The 15,261-nt window shown below is 38.9% G+C and overlaps 3 protein-coding genes across 3 annotated transcripts; 1 reads left to right on the top strand and 2 right to left on the bottom strand.

Annotated features, from left to right (window-relative positions):
* Positions 1–75: 75 nt before the first annotated feature.
* LOC120820920 (NFU1 iron-sulfur cluster scaffold homolog, mitochondrial) lies at positions 76–3,974 on the bottom strand. The gene is made up of 8 exons (XM_040179182.2): positions 3,728–3,974; positions 3,162–3,259; positions 2,882–3,017; positions 2,182–2,248; positions 1,968–2,079; positions 1,821–1,884; positions 918–1,092; positions 76–661 (listed from the first exon to the last, which is right to left on the bottom strand). Exons 1-8 carry the CDS (start codon positions 3,838–3,840, stop codon positions 593–595), a joined length of 834 nt encoding a protein of 277 aa, XP_040035116.2. The 5' UTR covers positions 3,841–3,974; the 3' UTR covers positions 76–592.
* A 572-nt stretch (positions 3,975–4,546) lies between these two features.
* LOC120820921 (transmembrane protein 150A) lies at positions 4,547–8,470 on the top strand. The gene is made up of 8 exons (XM_040179183.2): positions 4,547–4,703; positions 4,814–4,880; positions 5,988–6,035; positions 6,117–6,179; positions 6,283–6,350; positions 6,429–6,559; positions 7,013–7,190; positions 7,784–8,470. Exons 2-8 carry the CDS (start codon positions 4,816–4,818, stop codon positions 7,975–7,977), a joined length of 747 nt encoding a protein of 248 aa, XP_040035117.1. The 5' UTR covers positions 4,547–4,703; positions 4,814–4,815; the 3' UTR covers positions 7,978–8,470.
* Positions 8,471–8,837: 367 nt separating this feature from the next.
* eif4e1c (eukaryotic translation initiation factor 4E family member 1c) lies at positions 8,838–14,791 on the bottom strand. The gene is made up of 7 exons (XM_040179184.2): positions 14,669–14,791; positions 13,522–13,610; positions 11,011–11,106; positions 10,589–10,652; positions 10,347–10,460; positions 10,101–10,240; positions 8,838–9,987 (listed from the first exon to the last, which is right to left on the bottom strand). Exons 1-7 carry the CDS (start codon positions 14,684–14,686, stop codon positions 9,873–9,875), a joined length of 636 nt encoding a protein of 211 aa, XP_040035118.1. The 5' UTR covers positions 14,687–14,791; the 3' UTR covers positions 8,838–9,872.
* Between the last annotated feature and the right edge of the window lie 470 nt (positions 14,792–15,261).

Raw genomic sequence — 15,261 nt, 5'->3', positions numbered from 1 at the left:
CTTTCATACTGTGAACTTTGCTTGAAACTAACACAGTACATTAAAGAATGGAGGACAAAGCACACATCACACAGGTTTTGTCAGCAGTTAGACAGCAATTACCCATTAGAGGAATAATTAAAGCCCAATTACATTTTATTCAATTTCTAGATGACGCATTAACAAGCAAAATGGTTCCTTTATGTTTTGTCAGTAAGTAAAATGGCATCAACGGGACAACCTCATTAAACCTTCATTCTGCATGGCCATAACCAATGTCAAATTGTTTACAATATTTCCATCTTAAGAAAATATTTTTTCAAAGTATACATATTTATAGGAATAAATACTTCACAACATTCATAGTCACCATCACAAAACATTTTGACTTGTTAGAAGAATGACTGTATATACTTTGATCATAGGTATGTAACTCCATTTCTTAATGACAGTAGCATTTAGTACACATTACAGCGTGAACTCTTTACAGTATATAATATGCACACAAAATAGCACATCTCTATTTATCCTCTCTTACGATTGTACAATAGTAATTGGTGAAAATTATTGGCTGTGTTTTTACACAGAGGAATATAAAGTTATGTCTTTTTATTTATTTTTGTAATTTCCGTTCCAGCTCTGAGAAAACCGTTGCATTGACTTCATCCACTTCATCTTCCACCTGGGCAAAATAAACATTGATCAACAGTTTGATCAAAACTTGTAAAACTTGTGCAAATGCAAGTCATTTAACATCTACTGCATTGCTCAGTTGTTAATTAGAATGGGATCACATCATAATTTCCTGCATATGACAATTTAAATATTGATGCAGAAACGTCTTAAAACCACGCTGTCATGAAAACAATTTCAAATCTCGGTTTCAAAATAAAAGCTCTGCACAAATCTCTGCTTATCTACAAAAACTGGTTAGTCACCTGTTCCACGTTGCTCACTTCTGGCACATAAAACTGCAACATGTTCTGAATGCCGTTCTTCAGGGTAACTGTAGAACTGGGACACCCTGTGCAAGAACCAACCAGCTTCAGCTTGACTGTGCCTCCTTCAAACCCCTTATAGATGACATCCCCTCCATCCTCCTGCACTGTAGGTCTTGTGAGTAAAAGAGACAACATTCCTTTGTTAGGAACAAAGAAGCCAAAAGGACAGAGATTAAAAAATGTTATCTTAGCATGACTGTTTACTACACTGTGGTCATCATTGTAAGGCGTACTCTGTAAAGAAATATCAGAGAAAAACGTTGCCCTTGTTCAGGCCGGTTATCAATATGTGCCTTGGGTGTGGATGCACCTAAATTGCAATGAGGACGCAAAGAGGTCTGATAGCTTAGACCACATTGTTACTGGTCTGGGACAAATATTCTCAAATGCTTATAGCCGTGTAAAATGAATGTGTAGGCGGCAACATTGAATGGCTGCCGACTTAAAACGAGTGCGTTACACAAGAATGAGATCCACATTAGCTGTAGCTGAGGGTTACGTTGAGCCCTTATATGTATTAATGGCCTGTCTGCGATTTGTCTTGTGTTTTTGTCAAGTTGCTCTGCAGAGAAGTGACACCTGCCTTCCTTCATTCGCCTTTGCTGAGCAAAAGCAGAACTACACCGGACAATACCATTATGTTTTTAGGTTCATAAAATGGGCAAATATGTATATTACTACTCCTACTCCTCCGAAGCTTAAAAACAACAACCCAATAAGAATAAATAAAGTAAGAGGTATAGAAGAATAAAAGATCTGCAACGTTAATTGGCAAAGGTCTCAGATGATCGCCTGAAGCACTGAGTTTTGATATTAGACCTGTGGTTATTTCTTTTGTACCTGATTCTGGTATCCAGAAGTTCCTTTATCATAGAGACAATATCATCATCATCTTCAGAATGACCTAAAATAAGGAAAATGTACAGAGTGGATATTCCCACAGTATACAGTTCTATGTGACTTTTGCAGGGACATTTGCACACTCACTGCTTTCATTGTGCACCGCCCCCATTGTTATCGGGTCACCGCTCTCAAAGAAGTTAGCAATAGCCTCCAAAGCATGGCGCTTAATGTCTGTCCATTCCACGTCCTCATCTATCTGACAGGAAAACAGAGATTGCGCTTGTTGATTCTCCACAAAGATTTCATAGAAGCAGATTTAAAGACACAAGCCAACATGTTGCTTGAATTTAATACTTACTTTAGTGACTGTGATGAAGTCAGGACCATAGAACACACTCTTTACTCCTTCAATTTCAAACAGGTCCCTGAAAGAGACACGTTATCATGTTAGTGATGAAGAAAACGTGAAAAACATACAGGGGATTCATTCATGCTGGTTCATTTGGTGATAAGGACTTCCCCTTGTGCTGGCTTTTATCTACAGTGTCACAAAAGATAAGACAAAGGGTTTCAGCGAACAAAATACATCCAATTCTTTCAAGGAGTCAGAAAGCAAATACTGTATGTACTATTCTACCAAACTCATCACTGTCAGGAATAAACAAACAACCACAAACCGCTTGATGCAGATAATAGCCGTCAAACTATTATTAAAAAAACACACATCATTTCAACTCTTAAACACAATTTATTAAACCAAAATAAAAGTCCCTTCACCGGAAACAATGAACAAAAGCAAATATAAATGTATTAGTTACGAGTGTGCAGCTTTTGAAAAGATGTCTGCGTGCTTTACCGCAGGGAGGATATGAGTTTCCGGAGTTTGTTATTTATTACAACATGATTTCTTAACATAAGAAACACAAACTCAGTGTGCAAACACAGACAATTCAATCGCGCCCTGGTGCTTCAGTCCCAAGAAGGTGATTGTGATTTCTACCCTTTGAATCTACACCACAGCGCAATGCAAAAGTACAAGCATGAAGTTGGCACACAACCTGGCTAAAGGTGAACATCCAGCCGAGCTCGCAGTGGGAAAGTCAAGCGTGCCACTTCCTAGGACAGGTTTACCCGGGAGGAACTTCAAGCTTCTGGGGTTTGGAGTGTCTTGAGTCTGGATGGACAGCTGTCTTACTGAAAGATATAAGAAAAAAGAACAATACTCTTTTTATTTTTAAGTTGTGTATGTTTGTTTTCCTCTTGGTTTTATTGAACAATATGTTAGCAAAAAGACGAGTGAGTGGGTTGTATTTAGGTGTCCACGCAATGGTTTCTCACTCGAGAAGCGAGGGGTTCCTTTCCCGGACAGAGGGACTTTGCAGAAGACCTGGGCCGAGCACTGTGACTGGTATGAGCTTCTGGTCTTCACCGGGCACCTTGCAACGTAAAGAATAGTTGTTTGTCAACTTAAGACTGAAGCGAATTCATTTTGATTTGATTAGTTTGGGTGTCTGTGACAGTTACACGCCGAGCCAGTTGTTTGGTGTTTTGATGTAACGTTACAAGTCCACAAAGTGGTAACAGCTGATAAGCCTCCGGTCCAAGCCGGCTAACGTTAGCGGCTAACTTACATGCGTGTGACCTGGAAAGACACGTGTGAAATCAAAGACAAAGACAGAGTAATCACGGCAACTGTGTCGATACCTATGCCTCTCAAAGTAAATGGAAGAGACCGACAAACCGTTAACGTGTCGCAGTTTTTTTTAAACATATCCTTAGCTTAGCTAGCTATAGTATAATAGCAAACACCCCTCGGCATGTCCCGTTTATATTTAGGAAAAGCATTGTGACGTATTATATCAGAAGTACAAGGTGTGTGTATGAACGATATGAAAGGTTCAAACCTAAAGTTAGGCATATTCCTTGTCCGTAACAACTGCTTAAGTCCCCATCGCATGTGCGCCGCCATTTTGTTTGTTTTGAAGATGAGGACCTCAAGTGGCGGATTGAAACACATTCCGGTTTAATTTCCGTTCATGATATTTATCTTTCATCCGTTTATGTCGGCAGGGGGAAATTAATATATTGTACTTTAGAGGCAAACATAAGAAAAAAATGATATCCTTTCTTTATTGTCTTCTCTTTGCTCGTATATTTATTCTAACTGAAATATATAAATGTATGGGGTCATGTTTTTTTAAAATCTTAATAACACATGATGCATAACGGCCTTGATGGAAGTTGTCATGTTTTATTTCTAGATTCTCATCATCCCTAGCTTGAATTTATTTTTAGAAATAAATATATTAAATAAAATAATTTTTGCAGGAGCCAGATGACTGTTTTACAGGACGTGTAGGTATGACAAATATGTATTTCTTTAACATTGTTAGCAAGTACGAATTACAGCTAATGGAGTAAACAATTATACTACATTTTTCTAAAAAATGTATAGTAGTTGAAATGACAATAGCATAAAATAGAAAAAGTCAAATTATAGCTTAATTTAAATTATAACATAAATGTAAATTAGTTACTTTCTAGCACTGTGATGAGAAAACAAAGTGTTTCACTGCAACATTCAAGACATTCCATTCCAAACGGAGCGCTCTGGTACTGTGCACATGTGTCTGACTTAAGATGGAGCAATTGTTTCAAATAAAACAAACAACGTGACAGCCTCAAGCAGGCCCACCCAAAGTTTCTCAACACTCGTTCTGACAGGGAAAGGTGGTGCTCAAAAGGAGTGGCAGAGAACGACAGACTCTCCCATAAAAGCGCGACAGTAATGGCTGAAGATCCTCGCCAACTACCACAGTGCCACTCGTTGCTTGAATAACCTGAACTACAGGGTTAGGTCTCTTCTTTTGGTTTCAAGAGGTATGAGTCTCACTCCCCCAGCAACTCCGCAAGAGCTCCAACACCTCTGAAGACTTCTGGATTTAAGGAATCCCTTTAATCATTTGTTACCTGCTTTCTTTGCCACAAAGACATGGTGCTCTGGACTATTTTGCCGATCTCTCTCTCCCTGGTGTCCTTCCTTGGAACATGGACTGTGTAAGTTTACTAGAAACATATCTTTAAACTGTGGTGAAACTATAACAAAATGTTTTTATAAGATTAGATACTTTATTCTGCTATTGTCAGTGTGCTGCCTTTCACTGTAAATAAATCAGTTCATCAGTAATAATCAAATCGGTGAGCTTTTAGTTTGAAGCTACCGTGGAGTATCAAGATTTGTATTTGAACTGCATATACCTTTCTTAGGACATTGAGATTCCAGCACTTGGCTTTAAATAGCAAATGATGAGACAGCAGTGTGTTTCCCGTGTTTTATCAATTAATGAATTAGTTATTTAGACTTTACGTAGGTCTTTGTTATTATTGAAAAGCGTATATTAAGAAGACCAGAGTCCGAGCAGCAAGCAAAGCTCACCCTCTGCCTACGTCAAACCTTAAAATATGTGATCAAGCTTGTTTGTCCGTCCAAAAGGCAGACTTTACAGATGTGCCTAAGGGCAAATTAGGTCTTAAACCAAAATATAAATACTTGGTTCCCTATATTCATTTTAACAATCATCAACTTATGTTAGCTATTAGTTAATACCCACAGAGTGCGGATTTCCCCTCATTCTTCTTTGCTGTTATTTCATTTTAGATTGACTTTTTTGCCAATTGGTGGAGCTTGTTTCTCAGACTGAACATAGATGTTCTTTTTCAGTGTCAGAGAAATATTTGTGATGATTTCATGTTTTTAATTAATAGTTATGAATGACCACAACAAGTTAGACCTGCTGGTCTACGTGTCAGTGGTACAATAAAATCATCGAAAGTTTGGGTAGCAGGCAACTTGTTCTCAGTGGTTATTTAAAGCTGGTACATACAAATAACTTCCTTGAAAACCTCACAAATTCATGTATTCTGAAAAATTAAAACATGTTGCTCAACTTGTTCTCTACAGTGGTTATATAAAGCCGCAAGAGTTACATACATATAACTTACTTGAATTTTTTTTTTGAAAAAGTAAAACATGTTGCATTTTATGTCACACTGCAGCGCATCAATAAAACAAAAACTAAAATCCAGTAGTTTGAAACTTAATTCTAACACATCAACAGCCCAAATATGTAAAAGTTGCATCTCTATTTTTTTTCCTGTTTTCAGATACGGGCTGGCCTTCGCCAACCGGCATGTGTGCTCTCTCAGTGACTGGTGAGTTGTCTCTTTGTTTCCAGCTGAACATCGTCATTCGAATGTGACAGAATCTCCTGAACGTCATTCATTGGTTTTCAGGGGGCCTAACTATTACTGCAAAGAGAATCAGACAACTGACTGTTGCCTTGTTCCTACTATCAGGTGAGAATGTCCTGAATGTCCTGAATTTCCGGTTTGATTGTCTTTTCCAATAGAATAAAAATAGCAAGTTGTAATTAATCAATCACATGGTATGTGATTCTAGCTCAAGTGGAATAGGCGCGCCAGAAAATTCCCTTTTCACCGCCACAATCAACGCAGGATCCTTTCTGTGTGAGTTGACCTAAACATCTAACACATCAGACAGGATGTGAGTGATACTTGTTTTGACCACTGTGATCTCCTCTCCAGTCCTGGTGTTCTGTATTTTCCACCATGCCCATGTCATGGAGAAACACGCATGTCACTCCATGCTGAGTAAGTTTGCGCTCGTCTTTGGTGTGGTGGCGGCGTTGGGGGCGTTCGCTGCTGGAAACTGCAATGTAAGTATGGCATGTCCTGCTGGATATTGAAATAAGTGTAATTACCCCTTAAAGAGAAAATGGACCTGTCACAACTGTCATAAACTATTAACAATAAAGCTCAATGGCTTCGGTCAGCACCTGTGCTACGGCAAACAAAGGTGGGTAATATTGGTTTTACGTCGCCAGTAATGATTAATCAGATCACATGCAGCGTTTGGTTTTTAGTTTCAACTCAAAATTGATTGTTTTTTAATTAACTGCACCATTTCTACTTGACAAAATAAAAAAGGTGTATTGAAGAGCCAATACCAACATTTAATTTACTTAAACTAGTTACTATTTTGTTTATGTCTCTCTAATCAAAAAAAGCCAACATGCGTGTATATATATTTATGTTGTACATAGTGTGCTAGTTCCAATCGATAACTGTCATTCATTATCCATAACTACCCGTTCCTCCATTGACCACAGCCGGGTTACCTGGCGCTGCTCCACTACCTGGGAGCCGCCCTGAGCTTCATGTGCATCTGCTTCTACACCGTCCTGCTCACCGCTCTGACCGGGAAGTGCGTGCTGACCGGATACGAGAAGTTCCTCTACCCGTTCCGCATCGCCTCCACTGTGGTCCAGACCCTGGTCACCATTTGCTGTATCCTTTTTTTCGTGAATCTCGAAGCTAAATCCAACATGTTTTTCGTGTAGAGGATCGCGTTGCGCATCTTCTCGTTATGAGTGAGTAACGTGACATTCACGCATCGTTGGCCTGAGCGCCATTCTCCAGCTGATCCATAGCACCAGTACCTTCCCTGTGTGGCTCCATTGGGCGGCTCCTTGTTTGCAATGGGGGACAGGCCACAACATGTGTCCATTACAGAAAAATCATTGGTATTTTCACCCGCGTCATTCTTCCATCATGGTTTTCATTGTAAAACTCAGCGTCCTATTGTTTACATCGAAACTGCACGGCGAAACATGAGATAGTTTCCAGTGTCGAGCTTAACGGCACCCTGGTATCAGTTGGAGATGTATGCAGTTTGGTGACTGAACAAAGTGGCTCTAAACAAAACGTATCATCCACACATGTGCAAGGACACATTCTGTAGTACAGGGCGATGAGAGGAGCCGGCCTGCGCCACCTGCTTCCTTCTACTTTGTGTTGGTTCAAAAGTGATTTACGAGTCCAGGTTCTAATAAGTGACTAGAATTCATGTTTCGTTTCATCCTTGACCCGACACCCTTCAGACACAATTTTGTTTGCCCAGGAAGAGTACTACTACAATCACTTGTCGGCTATATTTGAGTGGATGCTCAGCGTCAACCTCGAGCTGTTTGAGCTCAGCTTCGTGGTGGAGTTTTGGTTCTTCTCGTCCTTCATGCTCGCAAATCTGTTGAGCAGACGAGAGGAAGAAAAGCCTTTGATGTTGACGTTGTCCTGATATGAGGCCGCCAGGGTCCAGGTGGGCACATGAGCAGTGATGGACTGAGTACGACATCTGTGACTGGACCGTGGCTGGAAGAGCAATACCTTTTTTTCCTGTCATTCGGCTGTGATGGATTTAATTCTTTTCATGGATAATGACCACTTTTATTTCACCCTCTGGTCTAAAACTTGATAGTTTTTCTGGGTGTTCCTTATTCCTAACTGTATTTCATATTCCGTATTTATTGAAACAAGCTTGTGCAGGAAACGGCCAAAACTTCAGCTGTACTATGCTTTTGGGAAAGCCGTTATTGATGCTGTCAACAGAACAAATAACCTGAAGTGTTTTTATGCTAAAAATCAAAGACTTCATTGGGTGGACTAAATATGACCCGAAGTATGTCAAAGGTCATGAAAATCGCCTTGGTTTTAGCTTCTCATTAAAGTTTTCACCACTTGCGTATACTTTGACACTTTAATAAAGTTATGAACAGTGTAAACATTGAGAAGTGCTGTCATTTTATTGTTTCTGATTCCCTAAGACGTCAAAAGATCCGGTTTGGCGGATGACTAACACCGAGCGACAGTCATACTTGTTGTGCGTTCAGACGCACTAAAAACAAGATCGTTAACGATTAAGTGGTTAAGAATGTACAGTGCAGATGTCTGCCTCCTTTCCTTTGCACGTTTGTAGGTGGAGTCGGTTTTATGTGAGTGAACAAACCTGAGCGAGAATCTGACATTCATTTACCGTAGAAAAATAAAAAGTAAAAATAAAATGAAAGGTTGCTGGGTCAAACTAGCAGCGTAAAGCCTTTTTCCATGAGTCAGTGCTACATTTAAACCATTGAACTTCAAAGTAAGACGTCGACCTGATTTTAATGCAAAGCACTTAACCTTTACTTGAAAGAAGGTCATATACATCCTGGAAGTACAGATAATAAAGATACATTATGAGCAAAATTATTTCACAATGAATATCATCTTTCCTTTGCATTAACCAAGAGAGGAGTGCAACATTATCTACAGCTTGTTAGGAAGAAAACAGTGAAAAGCACACCTAATTCTTTCAGCATTACTTTATGGTACACTGTAAAAAAATGTCATCTATATGCAGAAGTCCACATTATTGATAGTAACAAAAAAAAAAAAAATACAATTTGAAAAAGAAAGATTTCATGGTTCTCTAAGTAATTAATCTGTAATGCATACATTATAAATAAATGTAAGGGGAAGAAATAAGTCCAAAAACTACTACAAGCAATATTCCACAATTCCAGCATGGCTGAAACAATAAGCGGTCTTAAATCCAAACCTTATACTTTGGAGTGTCACCGCAGCTTTAACAAACCTTTAAGATACTGTTGATTCTTACAGCTGCTGTGTCTTGAAAGCCCAACTCATGCTTAACACTTCTGGATAAATCAAGTTAAAATTGCCCTTAAAATTTGTTTTGGTGAAGGGATAAATTATTACCCACCATATTTACCTGTGAGGTGAGAAACAGTTTTTGCTAGGAGTGTGAATAGTCAGCATGAGAAAAACATGAGGCTGTATAGTATAACTTCAAGCCATTTAGTACTGAAAAAAAGAAGCCTTTTCTGAGCTAAGCTAGGGGAGGCCCCTGGTTTATCACAATACTCTTCACCTCGAAAAAGGAAATTTGTGTTCTTTAGCACGTGACATTTTGAGACAATTCCTCTTGTCTGGCCTCATTCCTATTTATAAACATCACCAGACTGGTTTGTCACGTTAGGTGACGCTCCAACTACACACTTTAAACAATTCTCTTTTCAAAAAAAGAAAGAAAAAAAAAATGAAAAGGAGAAGACAAAAAAAAAATATTGTGATGATGCAGTTTGGTAATTGTTTAAATCTACAGCGAGTTGAAATGGAGGCTGAAGGAGTTTCTCAAACGGAGTACATGTTCTTGGTGGTGGATCCGCTCTTGCTGGATGTGTCGTCATGTGACTGGTAGCCGATGATGGCTTTGGTGGGGATGTTCAGGCGCTCTTTATAATTTTGCCTGTGGAAAGAGAAGATGATCGGTGCCTGTGTGAAGACCTACTCCAACCGAGTGTCCCCATCTAGTGGTCGGCCGCAGCACTTTGTGTCGCTCCTTCAGACGAGGTGACTTACCCTATCGTCATGATGGCATCCCTGTTTTGGCACTGGCTCGTCCAGATGGATATTTTGTCCCCTTTTGGTCTGACGTTGACCACAGCTCCACACACATCTTCACTTGCCTCGTCAAACGACTCACCGACTAAACACAAGAGCTGCAGAAAACCCCCCCAAAAAAACCCCTTTGTGAATTATACTCTTCGTTTTTCTAGAAATCTCAACCGTCCAGATGATAAAGGTTCATCTGTCATTTTCCCTTACCGTTTCCATCCAGTAGCGGTCAAGGTCATTGTGTCTCTGTTGCTTATTGAGAGTCATCAGCCATCGACCCCCCAGCTTGTTCCTGTCGTCCTCCCACATTGGCTTGATCCCATCCTGACAAAGTAAAAGGTTAAATACTTAATTATTGGCTTCTTCAATTTTCAGTCATAACTTTGTCTTCGCAAGTCAAATGTTTACATTCTGCCGACCTCCCAAAGGCCTGCAAAATATTTTAGCCTTACCTTAAATAAACTATAATCACAGCCAAAGCCAAGTTTGCTGGGTTGCTGTATGTGGTTGTATAATCTGTAATAGAGACACACAATTGTGTTAACAGCATTCCAAAATGTGCACATAATGCTCTTCCACTGCCCTCATTCTGATTGATGGCACATTAACTTAACACTGAAGACAGATACATATTAAGCTCCTGCTACACAAGCACAGCATATTGTAAATGGGACAGAGTGTTTGTTGTTTTCCTGTAGAAGTTGTTCTACTAACTTGTGGCATTATAATATCTGAGAAATACATAGATGTTCTATCTTAGCTGGTATTTAAAAATACTACAGAAGCTCATACAATGAGTGAGGTGTAGACCACATCGTAAAAGGTAAACATAAGACAACATAAGTCGCATAATCACAGAATTAGCAGAACTTACGCCCAAAAGTCTTCCACCGTGTCAAACTTGGAAATGAGACGCAAGTTCTCTGTCCAGCTTTTGCTTTTGTCGTTTTTAAAATACCACAGGGCCCACCTGAGAGAAAGAGACCAGAGTCATAAACACTCACTATAAAAGACTGTGGGAAAATGCATCAAGTACAATGGCACAACGTTACAACGGGGGCATACGTACAGGCGCATAACCGCCTTGTTGTGAGAAATGGAGATGAAATGAGTCAGTTGTCCTAGAAGCCAAGAAGGACTGATGGAAGTTGCTCAAAGAGGCAGTTTTAGTACCTAACAGTAACCACAGAAACCATCTACCTCTAGTACCTTTTAACGTCCTCATTAAAGAGTGAGTTACCTTGACTTAAAACGTTTCATCGAGATAAATTATTTTTGTTATGGTATGGCATATATTGGCTATTATTAACCTTTTTCAGATATATTGTATCAGTGTATATGTAAGCCGCTAATGGTTAAATTGTTTAAGGATATTGGTTGTTTGCTATTGTTTAATAGAATGCATCTTAATGCAGACCCTTTCCCACAACATGCTGCAGGTGTTGGTTTCCCCACTATTTTAGTACCGTATGAAAATGTTGCATGACATTGAAATGTTAAAACAATCATGTCTTGTGTGACAGTTGAGTAATGGAGAAGTGCAGCCCTTTCAAATCCATCTGTAGATTTAACTTTTAAAATAAAAGCAACTGTGATATTGATATAGTTACAATGGTACGCACAAGTATCTGCAAGTTAATGATTATTAAAATGACCAGTATGACAATTGTTAAAAAAACAACAAAAACAGTAACAGCGCAGCTGGTTTCACGTCACAGAGCCATTTGTATCTTACCAAGTATGGCTACATTTTATTCTTGCTTTGGGGTAAGAAAATATTTTCGTAATCTTTCTGTGAAATAACCACTGGAATGTTGTGTCGAACTCATTCCTTCTGCTGCAGCGTACAAACAGCAAGACTAAGAATAAAGGTGTAAACTCAGTTGCCAGGATATAAAGTACACGGAGACAAAACTAATTCAGTCTAATGCAACGGTCTTAAAATAAAACCTACCGTTACGAAGGTTTATGTTGAGTTTTTATTAAGGAAGTTATGAGAGATGTTGACCCATCGTATCATCAGTTGGAGGTTGTTTTTGGTGCTGTTGAATTGTGTTACATTCTACTATCTACTACATTCTACATTTCTATGATTTTGTCTAGAGACCAATAATGACTGTGGCTTTAGTTTTAGAGTTTCAGATTGGCGTACTGAATACACTTAAAATTGAGGCTATACTTTAAGTAATATTTCACAACACAGCAGTCTTAGAAAATGCGAACGAATTCAACCAGCCACGGTTTCCTCATAGGTAATAAGTGTTGTGAGGCAATACAGAGCCAAGCACATCTAGCCTTCTCACTGAGATGTCCACCTTTACGGTGTTACTGCGAGAACAATCATTACAATTAACCCACCATAGTACGTTTAAATCTAATTAGTGCGCCTAAAATCGGACCGCCTAAGGCCACAGATGTGGAGAACTTTCACCTCCAAAGCGGGCTGAACAAGCAGAATGGCCTAGAAGTGAATCACCAAGTGAACTATTCAGCACTTCCTAAACCGACTGTACAATGCTCCTGAATAGGTCGTCACCGCCACAAAACTATGATAACATTTCTAAAAGGACAATGGTGAGCAACCACTGCAACACTAAAATGCAGAGTAGGGAGTAGAATTCTTTCTCCTCTGCTTAAACCTCAACACAGGTAACATCAATTCAACCAGGAATTAACTGCTATTATGACTTCCTTTTATTCCCAATAGCATCGTCGACAGAACACAAATATCTAACAGATGTCACACAATTTATTTAATATGGTGATCCAAATGATTTTACTGGGAAATGAATAGCTTAAAAACATGAATGCAAAGCGGAAGTTAGAAGTTGTTTAACGGTAAACCAACACTCTCCAGAGTCACTACGGAGAAGCAAGACGACAACTTTGTATTCCAAAGATCAGAAGGAGAAGTTAGTTTAAAACCTTGAAGTTGTAATTCCACAGCAGTGACTAACATTCAAAATCAGTAAATATCCTTCCGCCGAAACCAGACTAAGACTTATCTTATTGCAATAAAGGTGGTATGGAAGCGCTACTATCCTCTCAATGTGTAATTAACATGTTAACATGAACGGCAACACCAAAGACTATAAACCCTTTGCGTTCTTTTTTTTTTAGACTTAACAGCCCTCCTCCAAATGGTTACATTTTTATTTTCCGTCTAAAAATGAGCCTTAGATCTATTACTTATGTTACAGCATATTTTATCAAGCTGATTTACGGGTTACAAAATTGGTTGAAAACACCATTAAATCATGTGAATGTTTTGGAGATCGAGTTTACAGGACTATTACAATCAGTGTTGTTTAAGCTGGCGTCTGTGTGAGCACATGCACCTTGCGATGCAGTATCCCATCAAACACAGCAGCTGGTTTATTCTCACCGGTTTTGCAAGGGGTGCTTGATATACTGCTCAGGATTCGCAACGACTTGGCTGTCAGGAGCTTGTGGTTCTTCAGGTTCAGGGGCTTTCTGCAGAGATTAAAAAAAAAAACCATTTACTTTATGAAAGTACAAAAATAATTCAAAGTATCACATCCCTGTATGTCTTAATTATCACCACCATACAATTGCAGACTTTTTACAGGTTTCATACAAAGCGGAGAGATTGTGATATTTTTTATATTCTGTGGTTTATTTGTATATCTATGTATGACAGAGCAACGTGTAACCGGAGACAGATCCCATGCATGTGCAAACATACATGGCCAATAAAGCCATTCTGACATGAGGCTGGGTGTGGTGTTGGTTACTGTTGTGTCATAATGTAGTGTAAATACCATCTTCTAGATATAGATGTAAATAGTACAAATAAACTACCGTGTTGTAAACTTATACACCTGTTGCAGCTGAATTAATCTTCACTGAATCTTAAATATTTAAGGTTTCAGTAATTTAAAAAATGTAATTTAAGTACAGTAGTTCATCAACTATTCGTAAAATCATCTACCTGGTAGGCCATCTTATCAAGTTACAGTCTGAGCTTCTTCCTCAGAGACCATAGCTCTATCATAAACCCACACTTTTAAATATCATAAGAAAGATTCAAGTACACAGGGAGCTAATTTCAGAAAGGTAAGTTAACGTCGTTAGCATTAGTTTTAGCAGACGTGCTAAGCTAGCTAGGAGCTAGACACACGTGTCTAGATTATCAAACAATTAATCGTGTTGGGAGCATTTAAAGGTGATGCTGGTTGAATGTAATCACGAATACGAATACATTGACTCCAATATCGAAGAAAATTAAAACAAATCATCGATGGTAGTTTGAATGAACGACGTCCAGCCAGTGCCTCCCTGATAACAAAGTCAGGCACTGCCTTTTTTCATCACATGCTAATTGCTAACGTTAACTGTGACCCATGCCAACTGACAACTGTGAGCCGAAACACAATCGTTTCCAAAATATAGTAGGGGCCGATTTGAGGATCCAGGATTATTAAAGAAAGCCGTTGTATGCCGTGAAGATGTGGTGAGTCATTCCTCTCACATCCGTCGATTTTTTTTCATCTATCTTCCGTCTCTCTTACCGGCTCGGATGTCGCCATCTTGACTGTAGGGTAGTTCTGCTCGTTCAGCGCTTCTGCGTCACTCCGGCCACTCAACTCAACTACGGAAGCCGCCGAAGCCCAATATTCCCGAGAAAGAGAATTACAAATATCAACCTCAACATACAGGTATATATATATATATAACCAAAAGTTTCAGCTATTAGAAGTGTACTTTCAGATATTTCTAATTGAGCATTTATATTTGTTGCTACTTAATAGATACCTGAACTATTTAATGTATAATGCAAAATATAATAATAAAAGTAATTCTGATGATTAAGATAAGACTTTATTGATGATAAATCGATCATCAAATATATCAAGTATTTAAAATAGTCCCAACGGTAACTAGCTGCAACATTACTATTAATATTGAAGTGAAATGTGTACTTCTTTCCCCGCTGCTTAATTCCCCGCTGCCTTCTCACTTTTTAATGCCACAGCAATGGTAATTGTGGGTATGAAACATCTACTGACTACTACGCCAGTTGAGCAAAAAGAAAATTAACATAAATCATATTACCAGTTGCAGAAGGCAAAGTGGTGATTCATCCAAATGTGTGGAATTTAGA

This window comes from Gasterosteus aculeatus, chromosome 6 (genome assembly GCF_964276395.1).
Source record: "Gasterosteus aculeatus chromosome 6, fGasAcu3.hap1.1, whole genome shotgun sequence".
In the NCBI taxonomy this organism is placed as follows: domain Eukaryota; kingdom Metazoa; phylum Chordata; class Actinopteri; order Perciformes; family Gasterosteidae; genus Gasterosteus; species Gasterosteus aculeatus.
The sequence above is the reverse complement of the archived record's forward strand: the minus strand, read 5'-3'. Positions and strand labels throughout refer to the sequence as shown.

Coding starts and splice junctions, on each gene's coding strand:
- LOC120820920 (XM_040179182.2), bottom strand. CDS start 3,840: ATGTGTTTCAATCCGCCACTTGAGGTCCTCATCTTCAAAACAAACAAA. Junction 3,260..3,727: donor AGGAATATGCCTAACTTTAG/GTTTGAACCTTT, acceptor TTACGTTGCAAG/GTGCCCGGTGAAGACCAGAA. Junction 2,249..2,881: donor GGATGTTCACCTTTAGCCAG/GTTGTGTGCCAA, acceptor TGTCTCTTTCAG/GGACCTGTTTGAAATTGAAG.
- eif4e1c (XM_040179184.2), bottom strand. Junction 11,107..13,521: donor AAGCACCCCTTGCAAAACCG/GTGAGAATAAAC, acceptor TCTTTCTCTCAG/GTGGGCCCTGTGGTATTTTA. Junction 10,461..10,588: donor GTGATTATAGTTTATTTAAG/GTAAGGCTAAAA, acceptor TTACTTTGTCAG/GATGGGATCAAGCCAATGTG.
- LOC120820921 (XM_040179183.2), top strand. CDS start 4,816: ATGGTGCTCTGGACTATTTTGCCGATCTCTCTCTCCCTGGTGTCCTTC. Junction 6,180..6,282: donor TGCCTTGTTCCTACTATCAG/GTGAGAATGTCC, acceptor ATGTGATTCTAG/CTCAAGTGGAATAGGCGCGC. Junction 6,560..7,012: donor TCGCTGCTGGAAACTGCAAT/GTAAGTATGGCA, acceptor CATTGACCACAG/CCGGGTTACCTGGCGCTGCT.